Here is a 19,618-nt window from a genome sequence, read left to right on the forward strand (position 1 = left end):
ACTCTCCCTGGGCAGCTTTGTAAAGACTCCATGGAGCCTTTTTGCATGGAACCTTTTGTCCTGTCAGCTCCAGGGAAGTGGTTGCTAAACACAGGGATGCTGCCTCATGTTGTTCTTATGTGAGTTTGTGTCCAAGTGATGACTGTGATCAGCAGGGCTCTATATTCAGCCATATACGGCAAACTTTTTGGCCTGTGGCTCCCCGGGTCAATGCAAACCTTTCCATGGACCACCAGTTGCGAATGGAAACTTGCCATTAATTACATTATCATGCCCGAGCCATTTTGCTAGTGCTGCAGCTAGGGAGAACGGTTTAATTTAACCAATAAGAAAGGAACTACTACATTATTAAACAGATCAAGCGCTTTAACTTTCTCATGCTAGTTTATCAAACTTCATATAAAATAAAGTAAAATACTAATTGTCCAACTCAAAAGGTTTCAATGTTTTCTTTATCAATGGCAGGGTGGGGAACATTTTTTGGTGCAGGAGGGGGTGAGTGCGAGATCTGGGTGGGAGGTAGAGTGCAGGAGCAGGCTGGGGGTAGGATGTCTGGCCGGGGGAGAGGGTACAGAAGTGGGCTGCAGGTGCGAGATGTCAGAGGGGGCAATGCAGGAGCAGAATGGGGGTCCAGGGTCCAGGCATGAGTGGGAAGTGGGGCACTTACTTGCTTTTGCACACCATGTCGCTCCCAGGCACTGTGTCTCAGGCACAGCCTCTTGATGCTCCCGTTGGCTGCAACTCCGGCCAAAGGAGCAGCGGGGAAAGTTTCCAGGCAGCACACCTGGGGGAGGGGGAGCGGCAGCATGCAGCACCACTTCTGGCTCCACTTCTTCCTCATGAGCCAAATCCAGTGGGGAGGCTCGGGGCTTCCTCCCACACCGAGGGACGCCAACACTGGTGCTCCAGCCTCATGTCCCCCCCAGCAGGTGGTGGCCCCCCTCCTGCTGCAGCATGGGTGGGAGGGGAGGCCACAATCCAGCTGTGGCACTCTGGCCCAGCCCCTCATCCAGCCACTGCTGCCTGGGTGCAGAAGCCCAACTCTGGGCAAATAAGATAATCTGGCCCCAGCCCCCCCCCACATAATCTATTTCCCACCCCTCAGCACTCTACCCTGTCTCCTGCACCTCCCATACACCCCAATCCACTGCCGAGCCCCTCATGCACCCCAATCCTGACTCCTGCACCCCCACATCCACAAACAGCAGCAGCCGAAGTCCCATTACATAAAGGGTGTGAGTACAATGGTTCATTTATGCCATCATGTCAATTATCAAGAACATTACGTTGTATATTTTCAGTCGTGCAAATGGGCTCTTGGTTGACCCCTTGTTCTGAGTTTTGATGTGGTTTGGCTCTTAGGTTTGAAAAGGTTGCCAACCCTTGCACTAGAGCTGAGTGCAAGAGCCTCTACAGCTTGAGCTGTGAAGCCAGCTGGCTCAGCAACGGCTGTAGAGGAAATTCTTCTCTCGCTCTCTGTAAGTGGTCTCAGTGCCACCACACGGTACAGAAGGGGTGGGGGAGGCTGTCTAGGTACTGAAACCTTTTGCTCCCTGGAGGTACTGACATTTACAGCCTTGGCGAGGTTTGCTGAGTTAGATGCCTTGGAACCTTTTCGTTCAAGAAACACACAGGCCAACACCAGCCACAGAGCTAACAAACCCAGCTGCAGCAGGTAACCATGATGCTTTTGGTCACGCAAAGTATATCCAAGTATTCCCTCTATTTTTTTCCATCCATGTGCAGAATAAATGTTATGTGCCCAAAGGCACATGTAGATGTGCCGTACCATTAGAAACACATGCAGCCAGCTGTAGGTGCTCTGTTAATTGGCTGGACATATCTACACAGGGGGGGAAAATGTGTTCTTAATGCAAGTTATTTAATTCAGGTTAAAAAAAAAAGCAAAGACACCACAATCCAGCTTTTAACTGGAGTTAATAGCTTGAGGTTGCAGTTGAAATAGAGCTGCTAACCAGAGTCAACCTCATCTTCTCGGTTATTTTAACCTGAGATAAGAACCCACTTCTCCCCCACTTCCCCCCAGTGTAGACACAATCAGATGCCAGTTCGAGCTGAGGCAGAGAGCAGCAAACGGTGACAGCTGGTCAGTGGCAGAGACAGGAACAGAATCCAGGAGTCCCTAGCATCCCAGTCCTGTCTTGTAATCATGGGAGAACACTTCCCTCCTAGTTTTGATATGTTAAGCAGTAAAGGCAATACCCTTTAATTAACATTTTCTATATCCTATTTGTCTAGAGTCAAAAATCCAGACCAACCATGGTCCACAGCTATAGCATCTTGGACTGAAACCCTTTATACTAAGTAATGCAAGACATTTAAGGAGAGAAAATGAAAGGGGGTGTGTTTCAATTCAAACTCACTGGATAAGTCCAAAGGCCTCAGCTGACCTTGGACAAATACTGAAATTTCTATCAAGTATGCTGCTTGAGTGATCTAAGGGATTATTTGCATGCAAAAAAAAAAAAAATCTAATTAAAGCGCTGCTGGGAAAAGTCAGGCTCCCGATCCCTGCATATAGATGCCATTTGAGCCAAAGGCAGGTTGACACTGCTGTACTTTCACAAGCACTGGGGACCGTAGGCCTTTGAGCAGCTCTTAGAATGAGCTCATGTTAGACCACCCATTATCACAGAGACCCTGGGAGAGCTCCAGCGGGTCAGCATTGTTTCCAAAAAAAGGACTGTGACAACATCCTTCTCCTACGAACCCTGGGACTAAGGGATCTGCGCGTTACACTGAAATGTATGTATGTTTCAGGGGCAGATATTGAGGGAGGCGTCGCGGTGAAGAGCTAAACCACAGTAGAAGCCTAAAGTCTCTTGGGACGGAGGAGGAAATGGGCATTATTTGTGTATCACTGCACATTGCTATTCTATAGTTGTCACAGCTCTGCCATTGCTTTGCTGAGAAGCCTTGGTTAATCTCCGATGCTGGAACCTGGGCTGCTCTCTAGGCTGTAAACCAGTGGTGGGCAACAGCAGCCCATTGGGGTTGTGTGTGTGGCCTGGAGATGAATTTACCCTTGCTCACACACAGAGTGGCCAGATGCTACAGGTTTCCTTCTGTGTCTTTTTTCCCTACCAGTATTACGAATGTGAGGTGCGTGTTGAGTGCACACAACAGGGACAGAGAGCCATGCGCTCCCTCCGCATCCAATCAAAGCCCTGCTATGTTTCAGTTGTCACAGCTGCAAATTCTAGGCATTCAAGTGCAGCTGGCAACACTACCCTCTCCTGGGAAGCCATCTTGGTTATGACAATCTTCTTGCAGCCCCCTGAGGCGAAGGAGGGCCACTCATGTGGCTCATTCATTGGCCTAGGTTGCCCATTGCTGTTGTAAACACTTTAGGGCAGGGCCAGCTTTTTGTTGTTTGGACCAAGCCTAGCACAATGGCGGAGGGGGCAAGTCAAGAGTTGCCATCACGCATAGCTTTAACATGTTCGCTCTCCAGCCAGGGATAACAATGCCAGGATGGAGCTGGAGGCTTCATCTCCTCATTGCTTCAGACTCAGCTGTGCAGCGGTTCCCAACCTTTTCCAGATGGGGACCCATTTTGACTATTCAGGAAGACTTGGTGACCCAGGGCAATGCAAAAAATGTGTGAATGGCTCCGTAAGCCACCTGGGGAGACACCTGGCGACCCTTTTGAAATGTAATGGTGACCCATATTTGGGTCCCGACCCATAGGTTGGGAAAGCCTGGCGGTAAGAAACAAAGCAAAGCAGTGGCATGGAGGACAGGGGTGACACAGATTCCAGCTTTCTATGCAGTAAAAAAGCAGCGGGCGGGTGATAAGTAGCCATGCCACAGAAATAGAAACCTGCTGAGGCTCAAAAGGCAGGACATAGAAAGAAAACCGTCTGAAAGGGATACCAACCCGATTCCAACTTCTACAATGAGGTAACTGGCTCTGTGGACACGGAGAAGTCGGTGGATGTGATATATCTTGACTTTAGCAAAGCTTGAGATAACGGTCTCCCACAATATTCTTGCCAGCAAGTTAAGCAAGTATGGATTGGATTAATGGACTTTAAGGTGGCTGAAAAGCTGGGTAGATTGTCGGGCTCACCGGGTTGTGATCAATGGCTCGATGTCAGGTTGGTAGTCGGTTTCCAGTGGAGTGTCCCAAGGATCGGTTCTAGGGCTGGTTTTGTGCCACATCTTTATTAACGACCTGGTTGAGGGGATGGATTGCACCTTTAGCAAGTTTGTGGATGATACTGAGCTAAGAGAAGAGGTAGATACATTGGAGGGCAGGGATAGGGTCCAGAGTGACCTAGACAAATTGGAGGATTGGGCCAAAAGAAATCTGAGGAGGTTCAACAAGGACAAGTGCCGAGTCCTGAAATCACCACCCTCCCTGGCCCTCTGCTTTTCATTTAATCTTACAATTACTGCTCTATGGAAGTGGAATTTTGAAAGGGGAGAGTCCTGGCATGGTGCTACCTTTAACCACCTGGCATAAGCGGTCAGCTACCTTCCATCTTCGCCTACCCCAGCTGCTTAACTTTTATCCCTCCTCCTGGCATTGGTGGGAGACAGCACATTTTTGTTATTCATAGGGAACAAGAGCTCTACTGGAGACGGTTCCTAACAGCCTGCTATGCTGGTGCAAACCAAAGAAAATTGGTTTCTGTGACAAGGCCTTTCAAAAGATACAATTCTGCTAGGAAGTAGCACTCTGGCATTTTTCAGGCATTGCAGAATAGCTGTCACATTTTCCCCCTTTATATCCTCTGGATTTACCCAACTGCTCAGGTCTTACCTTGGACAGGACAATGGCCAATACCACAGGGAATACATGCAGAGTCCAACTTGGCTGGCTTCCAGCCAACAATCCATCTCTTTGGACCATTCACCGACTATTAGGAACACTCCCTGTAGCTTGGAAATTAAAACAATTCTGCTTTTGTAACAAAATGCATCAAAAGAAACACACTCTGGGGCTCTGCGTGAAAAACAACAAAGGCTCCTTGAGCGACAACTGGCTTGTGAGCAGTTGGGCTAAAAGAGGAGCAGCAGTACCTGAGCCACAAGTGGGAACAGAGGTGAGGGTGCAAGCAGCCGTGTATTTGTGACTGGCATTAAATACTGCACCAACAAAAGAGATGCTCACAGTTCATCACCAACTCTACTGAACGCACGCGTCTGGGAGTAGGGTTATACCATAGGGGTTTACAGCCAAAGGAAGGAGATACAATCAGACCTGCTAAAATGAAGTGTGTGTGTCTGCATGGTGGAGTCATGGGAAATGAAGCTTATTACCTCTAGGATGCTGGGTCTAATCTAATCCTGGTTAGTAGCAGCTGTGAGTCAGTGGTATGGAGCATCTGTTCAGCAGCCTACGTATGTGAAATGGGTTGGTCTCATGCTGGGAGAAGCAGACGCATCCCTAACACTGCCTCAACTGGCATTTCCAACACGAGCCAGAGGTGAAATGGCTATGGAGACCCGATTCCATGCCTCACAAGAATGACGCTTGCACTGCTGCTGAATCCCAGGCCATACCTCTATGGTGGAAAGAGGTCTTCCCACTCCAGGGCTGTCCACGTGCCCCTCACTGTTCACCAGCATTACATTTGCTTAAAAAGGTATTATTTCCCCAAGCCTGTTCCCTGATACTTCAGCCTGGCTTGTCTCCCCCTCCCCCACTTCCGCTCCGCCCTCCCGCCCTGGCTCTTGTTGCTCTTTGAAGCATGACAGAAGACTGAACCCATCCCCAGGGCCACTTTGATTTCAGATTTACAGTCCAGCCAAAAAAATCAGCCACTGTCTGTGACGTCCTCAGAGAGAATCGCAGGAGGGGAAGTGTTTATTTCCTTTGTAAAAATGTGCTCTAATATTTTCATATAAATCAAGCTGGGTTTTATGATGCTAATAAATTTGCCAGCAGAAACTTCATTTGCTGCCAGAGGCGGTGGAATGATTCAATTTGTTTAGTTTTAAGCGTAAGGGAATGTAATTGAGAAGGGTAAAGTACAGATGCTTTAATTGAGTTTTCAAAGAACATCTAGAAATGCAGGAGGCTTATACAGAGGGACGGACGAGAGCCTCTGTTATTCCCTGGGCTGTCACAACCACCCCTGCCCTCTTTGTCTGCCACCCACCTACTCATCGTCTTCTGTTACCACAGACTGATTAGATAGTGGAGGCTCCACCAGGAGAAACCATTCCTTACACACACAGGAAGAGGCCAAAACCAAGAGAGATGTAGAATGTGCATTTATTTATTTGTATGCCTTTTGGAGAAATAATTACACTCTGGGATAAGCTGCGCACGGTGAGGCTCCAAATAACCCCGTCATAATAGCCATTTCAAAATATAATCTTATTCTTAAAACAGACAGGAGACAAGTTATCATGCCACACCAAGCCAGCAAAACAACGACCCTCACTGCCCGCCGCTGGCTTTGCTTCCAATGAGTTGGGCAGGGACCTAGCTATTTGCTCTAGCGTGATCCATCCCACCCCCCGTTTTCCTTCAACTTGGGAGGCATTTCTTGTTTCATGTTTTACATGAAAAAAGTCCTCCCTCCCCCTCCCCACTAGTCGTTTCTCCCATGACGAGCTGATTTGTTCACCAAGCAAGAAGGGCAGGTTTTATGGACAGTCTCTGACATCGCTCTTTAAGAGTAGGAAGGAAAGCACTCCTGGGTGGGGTGCCAGGCAATGTGCCCCTTCTGTAATGAGCCAGACATCCCTCCCTATTGAGCTACATCTCAAATCACGGCTGGTTTGTACCTGTTTACAGAGGGGGCTCTCAGAAAGCACCCTAGAACACATTTAAAAGGAAGTTCATCCAGAGGGGCGTTAACCTAAGCCAGAGAAGAAAAGGCACATTGTAACAGAAGTCCGTTAAAAATGATTCTGCCTGTCGGAAGGCAGGCAGCCGGGGAATCTCAGGTGTCCATACGAGGAAGGGTTAGCGGGCGAAAGGGAGGCAGTACTGTGGCTGGTAGTACAAAGAGGATCCCCTGCAATTGTGCTTTGGCAGACACCACAATCAGATCTTTTGGGGCTGGAAGGTGAAATTTCCTGGTGTCGGGAGGGTCGCTGCAGTCACAGATTGTGCTTGCCATGAGGTCATGAACCTAGCAATGCTGTCTCAGTCCCAGTTCCCAGGCGCTGGGCCAGCAGCTTCTGCACATTACATGGAGCTTGATATTTGTTTACCAAGCAGAGCCCTTTCTAGAGAGAGGCTTACCCTCAGAGCCAAGGTCTTCTAGCTGCTCTGCTCCCTGGCCTGGCCAAGGAAGGGCAAGGGAAGGAGCAGAGAAGGAATAAAGGGCTGATTAAAGTTGCCTGTTAGCTCCTGGCCACTTCGGGACGTGGTCTGGTGCTGCCCGTGGGATACAAGGCAAGACAATAAGCTCAGTGTTCTGAAGGAGTGGGAGGGAGTGAGAGACCCGTGAAGTCTCTGTTACCAAAAGGAGCCTGGTGTCATGTAGCATTTTCATTCATTCTAAGGTCTTTCACTGGATCAGTTCTTTGCTGCAAATATGCAAGCCTATCGCCAGCATTGCCTGCTCCTGTGCTGTCCAAGAACCCAGGGTGCTCTGTCCTGGCATCTCCAATCTGTCCCAATCCTGGCTGTCAGACGTAACAGTCACAATGAGCAACAGGAGAAAACTCCAGTGCTAGTCTCAGCAGGGGGCTTCCAGCTCAGCTGTCCTATGGATTTGCCCTCCCAAACGGCATCTGAGCTTTCGTTTTCCCTAACCCACAACAGAGCATTGGGCTTCGCAATTCACTCGCAGCCCACTCAGTAAGATGGCACCCAAGGTAGCACTTGGGGCTGTGCAGGCAGCGGAGAGAGGCAACAATAAAGGCTGCCAAATAGTGTTTGTGATTGGGAGGAGGGGGGAGGTCGGGTGTATTGTGCTGGAACCTACTCCTCTCCACCCAACTGCACAGCTTGGTTTACTCACTGTTCAAGCACATCTTCACATTGCTTAAGGTGGTGAGGTTCTTCCCCCTGCTTTGTAAAGAAAGCTGCTTTTGCACAGCCCCAGCCACCTGAATGCTTCCAGGGCAGGAAGTGCTTCACATCGCGTAGAAACCTGAAACTTGTATTAAAAAGAAAGGCTTGATTTAAGAGAGACTGCCTGCTCAAACTGACCATTGGTGAAAAGTGACATTTAATATAGCCTTAGCACAGGGAGCAGGGTATATAATGCCAGAGATTGGCAGCTGTCTTTGAACGGGGCTTAATCACAGGAGGGAAAATGTTTAAAAATATTCAAGTTAAAAATGTAAGCAGTGAAGTTCTGCCTCCAGGTATTAAGCCTTATTTTATGACCTTTGACCCCGGGTCCTCAGGTTGCTTGAGTAATAAATGTGTCACTTTGCAGTAACAGAGTTAGCAGCCTCTACAGCACAAATTTTAATCAAAGACCATCAGTGTCCAGTAAAATGGACAGTTCTCACACGAGAAGGGAAATGTTTGCCAGACTGTCAGCTGGGGTAAAGCTGTGCTAAGGGGAATTTTTGGAGGATGATTCTGAAACTCTGTCATGAACAGGAGAGACAAGAAAAATTCTTAACCCTAGGCAGAAGAAGTCAGAAGCAGCTTAATAGGGTTTACGGACCATTTCCAGAGTTTCCCCTGTGTTTTTACTCTCTGCTTGGACTTCTGAGCTCCATTTCTGAAGTGAGACAAGCACAGTGAGTGGGGTAGTGCTGAGTTCTCTGGCACTACATTCCCCCAAGTTAACACCCAGCTTGTTTCAAGCCTAATTACTCAGAGCAAGAGACTGGAAGCATATCAGTATGCCCAGCAAGCACTCCTGAGGGTTTAAGGCATGTCAGTGACAGGTAATTAGCACCTCCCAACAAGGACACAAGAATCCTGACCGCTGAGATCAGTCTGCCCTGGTGCACCAGGACTTGTGTGAAACAGAGATCTGCTCTGACAGTTGAGGCCGCTTAGTAGCGCCAAACAGCTAACAAAGTGAGGAAGCAACAGGGATCCAGAGCCATATAGAATGGATTTGTCTTGGGAGGAGAGCTGAGACAATTAGAAAAATGGGATAGAAGCAGAACTCCAGGACCAAGGGCTGGTGTACTCATCAAACAGGCAAATGAGCTAATTCAGACCCACTGAGTCCATATGTTCTACCCCATAGGCCACACTACAAATAAAACAAAGACCAATGTTTTCTAAAACGGTAGTAACAGAAATGGAGAAACTGTGAGAAAGCTTTGTAACAGGACCAATCCTAGTAACCACAAACATATCCATTACTTTCTACAGTCCCTTGACCCATCCTCCAGAGATGCCACCAGTTGTCATATCTAGTTAACCAGCTTCCTCACCGTGCACCTGAAATTTTTTTAAACATAACCAAAAGAAAAAAGAGTCCTTGGTGAGGGATAAGGGATCACTCCAGAAAACTGCTGTTCGATTGTGTTAGCAGCTGTAACAGTTCCCTGTCTCTGGCAGAGATGTTTGTCCAGCTCTCATGGGGCACGGATGCAGGCCAGAACAGCCTTCCACGTGCTGAACCCCGCAGCACTGTTAAGAAGCTGCTCCTGACAGAGAAGACAACGCTCTGTTACAGAGCTCCTCCACTTCAAGGCAGAAATGGTCAGACACTGAATAACCATGGAGACCTTCTGAGAGCTCACAACCCTGGCTTTGCATGAGAAGTCTGAGAACCAGAGTCAAAAGGGAGTTGAGCAAGTTACATCAGCACCCAAGGTGAGGAGGGGATTAAAAAGTCCTCACATCCAGATCAAACCTGCAAAGAGCAGGTTGTTGGGTTTTTTTGTTTTTACTAAGAGTCTGAAACAGGAGTTGTAACCCTGGAATCTCTCCCAGAGCCCTGCAGGAAGAGGGCTGCTGCCACATTATCAGAGTTTTGTTTCACTCAGGATGATATTTGCAGTCACAAACACAAAGCAGGAAAGACCCCAGAACAGCACAAACCAGATCCAGAAGGTGTGCCGGAAAGGGGACAGGTGTTTATTGACTGTGCCACTGCCGAAGACCAGCTGACTGTCCTTCCGACTACAGTAGGCCAAGAAAGCTGGGATGATGTATTGGATCCCATTGCCAGCATAGGCTCCTGTGATGCCCACCAGGGACTCCAAATCGTGGGTGCAGACAGCCACCAGCACAGGGGGAATCAAAGTGATCGCTGGAAAGACAATCCTATCCACCACCCATGGGTATGTTCCTCCTTCCCGGTGGAAGAGGGTCTTCCAGTTGTTTCGCAAGGTGACAGCGATGATCGGGAAGTTGGTGCTGATCGTAAAGACAGGAAACAGGCCCAGGAAGTAGCGAATGAAGGCGACATTAATGATATCACAGTTGGTGAAATTGAGCGTGTACATGTCCATGAGGGTCTCGTTGCGGAAGCAGTAGATGGCTGTGAAGGACAGGAGGCTGTAGAAACCCAATATTAAGATGTAATCCAGCAATACCAGCTTGTTCACATGCTGCTTCTTGGAGATTGGAGTAATGAGGGAGGGCAGCGAGTGCTGGCACATGAAGGAGTAGACACACACCCCAAAGAGGTTGCGGATCCCCGACAGCTGTGCCAGAGGTGGGTGACCTTCCCCTTCGCCCTTGCCAATGCGGATAAGGGCCAAAATAATCATGATGACAAAAGCTGTAAAACAAGTGAGAGAGAGAGCGAGAGAATAAGACAAGTCATACCAGCATACAGACTCCCAAACACGGCTTTCCTCTCTCCTAGCAGCACAATCTCTGCATTAGATCTCACCACATGTCTACAGCTCAATAGATAAGGAAAACCACTTCCCTATGGAGAATGACACACTGCATATCAAGGAGGAATGTACAAGGGAGTTATCACTTTATTGGCTTTCAGCATGAGGCGTACATCAGAGAGAATTCAGATGGGAACAGCCTTGTGACTTGGTCTTTAGCAAGTGTATCTAACCGTCACCCTCTCCCAGGGCTCCCTCTCAGGAAATGGGAACTCTGCACTCTGCAATGTCTAACACTGCTGTCATTCACTTCAGGGTCTCTTCCTATCCGCCTTGCCAAGGGATGCGACACCTTCCAAACACCCCCACCTATGGAGTTAGCCTAAAGGGTATTGGAAAGAGATTACTTTGTGCAGAAGGCAAGACCCTAACCCTAGCCACAGACAGGATGCCACACGTGACTTGCTAGTTGAGGACCCTGAAGCATTAGCCTACGGCAAGGGGAACCTTTTTTGGGGCAGGGACTGCATACCCACAGAAAAACCAATCGGGGGGGGGGGGGGGGGGGGAGGAGGCGGTGGGAGAGTGAGGGAGAGAGAAAAAAGGAAAGATCGATAACATGGCCCGCAAATGAGGAGAAAGACACTCCCCACATTCCCATCGCACACCAGAGCCTAGTGGGGCCCAGGCTAGTAGATTTTGTGTGCTCCAGCCCTGCAGTAGGGTGACAGGGGGCTTGACCACAAGCGCGGGCTCCCCAATTCTAAGGTGGGGACCCCTGAACCTTGGGGGCTAGCTCCAGGCAAGCCAGGGGCCATATCTGGCCCCAGGGTCTTAAGTTCCCCACCCCCGCTTACGGGGTATGTTGGGGATAGCAACTGTGTGTTATCCTATCACATAGGTAGGTGGATGGAACAACAGCCAGCACTGGCTATTTCTTGGGCAGGAAGAACAGGCTGTCTCCTGCTAATCCCAGAGGGGGGAGAGAAACTAAAGCTGTGTAGAAAGCAGCACTGAAAAAATGCTATTAAAATTCATCTGTTCGAGGCATTAAATCCACCTGCCTGCCCTTTACCCTGGTAATGGGAAAAACCCAACTAACAATATTTTACTGGCTTGTCAAAACAAAGTACTTGCTCTGGAAAAGAAGAAATATGAATGGATGGGTTAAAATCAAGGCAGGAAATGAAGCCAAAAATCACATTTTAGTAGGAGAACCCAGGCCAGAAGCAGTTAGCCACCCACAAGGAATAGCAGCCTGGCAATAGGCACAGTAAGAACCACATCCACATTATGGCAGTCATGGCAGGCCTGGGAAAGCTGGTCACTGGCTGGCTTATGGAAGGGTGAAAAACTCTGCCTGCTTGACAGGGAACGACAGTATTTACAATCTGAAATGGGGAACGACTGGGAAGACTGGATTGCCCTGGCTCTTGTACAGCTGTCTCCTGTGTTGGTTGAGAGGCCCAAGCACAGGAATGAGTTCCCAGGTAATAAAAATCTAAAATAAAATGCTGACATTCCTATTAGACAGTTTTGAATGTCTCACATAACCCAGCAGACAAACATCAGCAGCAAGTCTCCATGCGGAGCATCCCATAGCAGACAGGCCATCTGGGTGCCTGCTGTAGGGGAACAGAGATGCTCATTTGTCAGCAATTGTAACCCTCCTATACCTGGAGAGTGATAGTGACCCTTTGGTGGGAGTGTACCCTAAGGAAATAGGTGATATTTACGGAATTAAGTTACAATTAAGTTACAATTAAGCACTCTGCTTCATCCAGTGCCTAGAAGAGACCAGACAAATTTCATCCAAAGCTTCCACTGATACAGATGTGCAAGGTCTTTCCTCTTAAGCCAGGGGCAATTGTACTTCCCAGCATGCAACACTGCCTTGGCACTAAGTGTGCCAGTAACCGGGCCCAACACCCCAAAACATCCTTTTACCCATTTCACTCTGACACACACCCTACTGCACAGAGCCTCATGCAACAGATGACGATGACTCCTAACCTCATTGGGTGCACATTATCCACTACAGCCCACAGCGTAAGCAGCTGCCCACACTCATCCCCCTAACCTTTTGCCCACCAACTCCACCTATGAGCTTACAGCACACTCCCTTTCATGCTCAGTGTTCCCTTTGAATTGCCCTCCAGCAGACTCCATGACATTTCAATTGGCCCCTCAGCTCATGTGACCAATAAAATGCTCACTGCAATCTCCTTCAGGTTTCCCATTCCCTAGTGAAAGAGCACAACAGTGGCTGATCATTTTGCAAGCCATTTAGAATATAAACTGACCATTACACCAGACCTATTATACAGAGGTATTACTAGAGCAAGGCCACACTGGAATAATATCAGGCACATCCCTGACACTGGACACAGTGGAGTCAGCTGGGAGGATTCAGACAGCTCCTCTTCTCTGGGTATTTACTCACTTTCTTCCACTCTAATCTGAGCCATGGAAAGAGGTGCATTCAAACCCAAAGGCAATCATCACAGGAAGTGACTTTCTAGGTCTCTGGCAACACATTCCCGCTCCCCAAATCAGCACTGCCAGAAAGTCTGCTTTCTAGCAAAAGCAGAAAGCCCTTCGTGTTACCCAGAGCCTGTGTCGGACACTGCATGTACTCATCAGGGCTGTGAGCATGGACAGGCTGACAGGAACAGGAAAAGAAAAGCAACACAGGAGAGGAAGAGACAATGCTAGAGAACAAATGAGCAAGATCGGTCACACTGCTTGGGAAATGCAAGTAGACATTTATTTCTCTCTTTGGGGAGACGTGTTAGACTCATGAAGCCCAGTCTTGTATCTTTGTCAGATCTTAACTATTTTTAACTGTAAGGGTCCTGCCCCTCTCTCCCTGCTGAAGAGAGAGAATCTCTTCCATCTCTGCTCAGTCAAGGGCTGACCTATCAGCTCTCATTCAACACTGCACAGTGGGATTAGCTGAACTCCTTAGTGAGCCTCCCAGTGTGCACCCCTTTTCAGAGTCTTTGTACGGCAGAATGGCAGCCCTAGTCAGCTGCTCTGCGAGGATGGAAGCACCAGGGGCTTTATTCACACAGAACTCCAGAAGAAGAGCCTTGCAGGCTACCTTCTGTTTCCAGCTCACGCCCTTACACAGGAGAACAGTGCAGGATCATATTTCCATTTCACAACCTGTCAGAGTCAATGTCCCCCCGCCACACTGCATGCCTGTTACGCAGATGGGACCACATGAGTCCTGGCACAGCTTTCTACACAGGTGACTGAGCTGTGGAAGGAGGCTGGAAGGCTGCTTCCAATTCAGAGAAAAAAAAAAACCCACTTTCCATCTTGCTTCTAGAGCATTAAGATTTTTTGGATTAGAATAAACACTGCTTGAGGCAGAACGTGAGTTGATTCCCCACTTTTTTAGGGTCTAGTGTACAGGCCCCACTCATGTTCTGCATGTCAGCCTGCTCCAGCGATTCTACTGTTCAACCCACAGTTCTTGGCATGACCAGGAGAAACTGGTGAATTCCTTTATAAGGAAGCCATGCTTTGCTATGCAGGGAAGACTAGGGCCTGATCTAAAACACAGCCAATGAAAGAGCCCTCCACTGACTTCAATGGGCTTTGGGATCAGGCCCCTAATGGAGAATGATGTGGTTTCCCAGCACAAGGCCTCCCACAGTAGAGGCTGCAGAATATGCTAGAACTACTGGTGCGACAATTCTAAAGGATTCTGAGGCTCTCAGGTAGAAGACTGCAGAGAAGAGCAAGCTATTATGGTCTATAGAAAATCTGTATTGCCAGAATGAATTTTCTTCCTGACATGAGCTTCCCAGTGAAGCAAGTCTAACAAGACAGGTTCAAATTATAGCAACAGCGTGTCAAACCAGCAATGCTACTGCTCTGCAAGAAGCTCTCCAACGGAATGTTCCCCTATCTTAGTACTGGTGACATGCAGGAGTGCCATCCTTTGCTATCCTTTCCAGTAGTGCAGAGTGCTCATCTCACGTCCTTTGAGGGGATTGGGATGGCTGGGTGAATTGGAAGACTCCTCTACTGAAGTCCCGACCACGGATAGATCTCTGTAGCAATGCCTCCCCCAGCAGCTGTATTTTCTCTGTCTATGGGTGGAACAGTATCCACCCAGAATCTCTGGTCCTACCTGCTGGAATTTCATATCCTAGATTTATCTACCTGTCCCTGGGAGGAAGCAAGACCCAAATGAAACACTCTGAAAGTAGTTATGCTCAATGATAAATCAAGCTGAAAAGAGGATGACAGCTTCTGACTGACAAGCAGCCTCACCTCGAGTTGATAAGAAGAGGGGTGAAAGCAAAGCCAAACTATTCCATTAAAGTAGCCTACAGCTCCAGCACTAACATTTCCATAATGCTCCTACACCAGGTGGTTAGCAGACAGAAAATGTGTGAAAATTGCTCATGTGTAAGGAATAGGTTTGGGCAGGAGGGACTGAAATATGAAGCAGGGATGGAAGAGACCTTCAAACACCATTTCAGAAAGACAAGAGCCAGAGAAATATAGTTACATAGTTAGCAGTAATCAAAGAAACAAAATGGTTGTTAACAGAAATCTAGTACAGCTTCTCCAATCAGCACAGACTGGGTTTATTTTTCTGAGAACTGCTCTTATCAAGCCACGTTCTAGCTTATAACAGGAGTGGGCAAAAGGACCTCCACAGGCCAAATCCAGCCCTCCTAGTGGGTTGATCCCCCCATCCCCAAGCCAATCAGGGTCTGGAGGCAGGGGGAAAGCGCTCAGTCTCTTCCTGCCCTGCAAGGAGTGCACAGCACTTAGAAGCACTTAAAATGTCTGAAGTGGCCCCCAGTCAAAAATTATTGCCCACGCCTGGCTTATAGCATCCACACTTACCCCAGCGTAGAGCACAGCTTGGTTCTAGGCCAAGCAGAACCTTTTTTATCCTGGTCCAGGAAACTATGTTAGAACCTTGTTTAGAAAGCTGATTGCCACAGCATGATTTTCAGTTGTTGCAAAGACAACGTCAAGACGACAACCATCTCTCCAGGGAAGGTAAGAGAGAAAAGCAAGAGGATCAGATACTTTCACAGTTGGAGACAGGCCTCATAAATGTCAAAGACATACATAAGATGTCTGTACATCATTACTTTTCCAGTTGTGTTTCATGGAACACTCCTGGTGGTCTCCATCATGAAACATTTTGAGACATAAGCAGTGGGAATAAAAAGTAGTGGTGGTGAGGTAGGGAGTAGGGTGTGTCTATGAAAACATCCCAAAGGGCAGGTCTATGCTGCACAACTATTTCGGGATCCTGGTAAACCTTGTTGCATGAGGGATAATGGATGGCTCAAAATAGCGCGTTATTTCAAAATTTGGCGCTGTGTGGATGCACCAAATTTCAAAAGAAGCTATTTTGAAATAGATTTGAAATAAGATATGCAATTTGCATAGTGCAAATTGTGGGTCTTATTTCGCGTTTAGGGTGCTATGTAGACGCAACCTTAGTAAATAGATAAGAGAATGAAAGGTGATGAAGAATGTCCCCTCTACACTGTGTGATGAGAACTGTGTATACCACCTACAGAAGGGGAAGGGGAAGAAGCAAGGAGGGAAGGCTGAAAGATCACAAGACACTATACAAATAAAATGCAACTGTAAAGTGGTGCTAATATGCTACAGTGCCCTGCCTCTGCTTCCTCTCACCCCCTCTCCTGACACCCATGTGAACTGCAGCTTCTTTGGAAAAGAGTGCTGGGTAAACTAGACTTTATGGCTGATGGAGGCAGTTATGCTGGTCAGCAGAGAGGCAGATTACATGGTTTAGACAGGTTACAATTACCCTTTGCACTTTAAACTCATTGGGGTGTTTAGATATAAATAAAATGAACCCCTATACAAAACAGTGTATGAGATTAAGTCACGCAGACTCCAGACAGTTCATTTTCCACACAGATCTGGCTACGTCTACACTGTGGCAGTTTTTCGGAAGAGGAAATGCAAATGGAGCACTCATTTGCAAATCTTGCACTCTCATTTGCATATTCTCTTCCAATCCTTTTTGCAGAAGGTTTTTGTGATAAAAAGCCCTGTGTAGACGGGACCATGTGTCAGAAAAACCCTGTTTTGCGCAAGATCCTGTAAACCTAATTTTTTGAGAATATGCAAACGAACGCTCCATTTGCATTTCCTCTTCTCCACAGTGTAGACGTAGCCAAAGATAAGTGGTTCTGGGAGGGACATTTCCACATCCCACCTCAGAGCCGGCCCAAGGTAGGGGCCAGCCGGGCTACTTCTCGGGGCGCCCATGCGGGGCTGCTGGGCCGGGCAGGGGCGGGGCCACGCATGCACTGGGTGCCTGGGGGTGGGGCTGTGCATGTGTCGCACTCCCAGGGGCGGTGCCGCGCTCCCGGGGCGCGCGAATGGCTCAGGCTGGCCCTGTCCCACCTCTCGAGAGTACATCCTTTTTGGTGAAGGACAGAAAAGGGGAGACCCAGAGCATGGGTCAACAGTGTGATGCTGTTGCAAAAAAAGCAAATATGATTCTAGGTTGTATCAACAGGTGTGTTGTAAGCAAAACTCGTGAAGTCATTCTGCCGCTCTATTCTGCACTAGTTAGGCCTCAGCTGGAGTACTGTGTCCAGTTCTGGGCGCCACATTTCAAGAAAGATGTGGAGAAATTGGAAAGGGTACAGAGAAGAGCGACAAGAATGATTAAAGGTCTAGAGAACATGACCTATGAAGCCAGGCTTCATGAACTGGGCTTGTTTAGTTTGGAAAAAAGAAGATTAAGGGGGGACATGATAGCGGTTTTCAAATATCTAAAAGGGTGTCACAAGGAGGAAGGCGAAAATTTGTTCCTCTTGGTTTCTGAGGACAGGACAAGGAGTAATGGGCTTAAAGTGCAGCAGGGGAGGTTTAGATTGGACATTAGGAAAAAATTCCTAACTGTCAGGGTGGTCAAATATTGGAATAAATTGCCAAGGGAGGTGGTGGAATCTCCCTCTCTGGAGATATTTAAGAACAGGTTAGATAGACATCTGTCAGGGATGGTGTAGACGGAGCTTGATCCTGCCTTGAGGGCGGGGGGCTGGACTCGATGACCTCTCGAGGTCCCTTCCAGTCCTATTATTCTATGATTATATGATTCTATGGATTTTTAATTGCCACATCTTACTGAGATTTTCTGTTGTTCATGAGGGAAGGACACCAGATTTCTACCCTGGAGGGCAAAGGCCTCTGAGAGGCAGGCTAAGGCTTCTCGTCTCTCTTGACCGGAGAGATGTTGGTTCATGTGTCCAGATAAGGGATGAAAACCATATGAGCCTCTATCTGAAAATCAGCACCGAGGCAAAATCTGGGAATATAGGGATATTTAACATTCCATCGGTGCTGGTTCTAGTGGATAGATATTGCAAAGTCGTATACAGATGTGAGAAAGTTAAATTAGTTTTTCAGAGCTTATCACTTCCTCAGAGTCTGACTGGGATCCCTCCTGCAGCCTCTTGCTTGACCTGCATTTCTCCACAGGGGAAGGAGTGGAGGGCCAGGTTGATCTCAATCATCCTTCCCTAGCACTGGCAGGAGGGCAGGGAATCGGGAAGCGTCAGGCCTACCACAGATGGGGAGCTGGAAGCACCAAGAAGTTTGTCACCATTCATCTGCTAGAGGCAAGGGCTGAAGGTAAGCAGTCTCCTTGTCCCAGGTGCTGGAGAAGTTCCTTCTCATTCTCCTTCAAGGCAGAGGGGTGAGAGTGTGGCAGGGTCAGACACCATCCTCTCAGGGCAGACAGAAAGGACAGAAATGCAGTTTTCCATTCCTCTCCGTGCTAGCAGCAAGTCTGGGACCTGGATCTCGGTAGCTGTACGGTGGTCCTGAACACAGCCCCTCCCCTGCCATGTTCATACTCTGTCCCTCTCCATGAAGTGAAGTAGCCAACATAGCAGTCTTGGGCCACCCTCTCCACCACCACCGGTTTGCTTTTCACCTTCCACAAGGAGCAGGTGTGAAAACAAACATTCACCATTTTCTTTTCCTCTGTCCCTGCCACATCGCTGATGTGAAGCAGCTAGCAGCTTTCCCCAGGGACAGGATCTAGGCCTCTCCAAATCCTGGATATTTATATTTACAGATGTTAGGAGACAGAATTTAGGAAAGTCAGAAAAAACAATGTCTCCATTTTGCCATGAAACTCATTATGAATACTTGATGGTTGGAGCCTTTTAATTTTATTTAGTTATCCTGGAAGGCTTTCAGCATCCATAATAAAAAATACAAATCACAGGTTGGACCTGCTGAGAATCCTCACAAGAATCCAATTTCACTGGTGCTTTCATAAGGCAACAGAAACTCTGTCAAGCCTGAAAAGCCACCTTGATAGCCCTCCCCTCCCCAATATCTGCCCTTTACCACTAAATCTGCTTCCCTAGAGCTGCTGTCCTGATACTATGCTTCACCATGATTTTCTGACTTCTTTCCTTTCCTTTTAGCTCACTAGAGCAGCTCCACTTGGCAGGACCGATGCAGCAGATGCACTATTTTTATAAGAGTTTTTAAGAGAAAGTTATGCCTGGAAGGTAGAGAAGTTGCAACCCTGGCTCCAGCTCAGCCTTACGCAGAAGGAAACAGGAAGGTCCCAAGTCAAGATGTGACTGGGAGAGAGGAAGAAATGGAGGGAGATATACTGTCAGTCGCTGTTCAGATAGAGCTTATCTTACTCCATGTTGCAAAGTTAAGCCACACTGGTGCTATGTGACAGGGAACATTTCCTGAGTAGAGAGGAGTTTGCTCTCCCAGTCAACCAGTCTCTCCAGTGACAATCTGAAAGGTGCCGTGCTAGAGACTCTCAGCTTAGACCGGTCCTCCTGTAATGCATGGACAGTAGCCAAGCATGAGTGAGGTGGCCAGGCTTTGTGCTGAACTCTGACTCTAAACATTGTGCCTT

The 19,618-nt window shown here is 48.0% G+C and overlaps 1 protein-coding gene across 4 annotated transcripts in view; it reads right to left on the bottom strand.

Moving 5' to 3' along the window:
* Positions 1-6,229: 6,229 nt before the first annotated feature.
* The window catches only part of SLC38A12 (solute carrier family 38 member 12), an 82,823-nt gene continuing 69,434 nt past the window's right edge, over positions 6,230-19,618 (bottom strand). For all 4 annotated transcript variants that reach the window (XM_075903708.1, XM_075903707.1, XM_006136396.4 and 1 more), the window contains one exon: positions 6,230-10,637. In XM_075903708.1, coding sequence (XP_075759823.1) covers positions 9,877-10,637 — 761 coding nt within the window. In that variant the 3' untranslated portion in view covers positions 6,230-9,876. The remainder of the gene's footprint in view (positions 10,638-19,618) is intronic.

Source organism: Pelodiscus sinensis, chromosome 20, assembly GCF_049634645.1.
Source record: "Pelodiscus sinensis isolate JC-2024 chromosome 20, ASM4963464v1, whole genome shotgun sequence".
Classification (NCBI taxonomy): Eukaryota; Metazoa; Chordata; order Testudines; family Trionychidae; genus Pelodiscus; species Pelodiscus sinensis.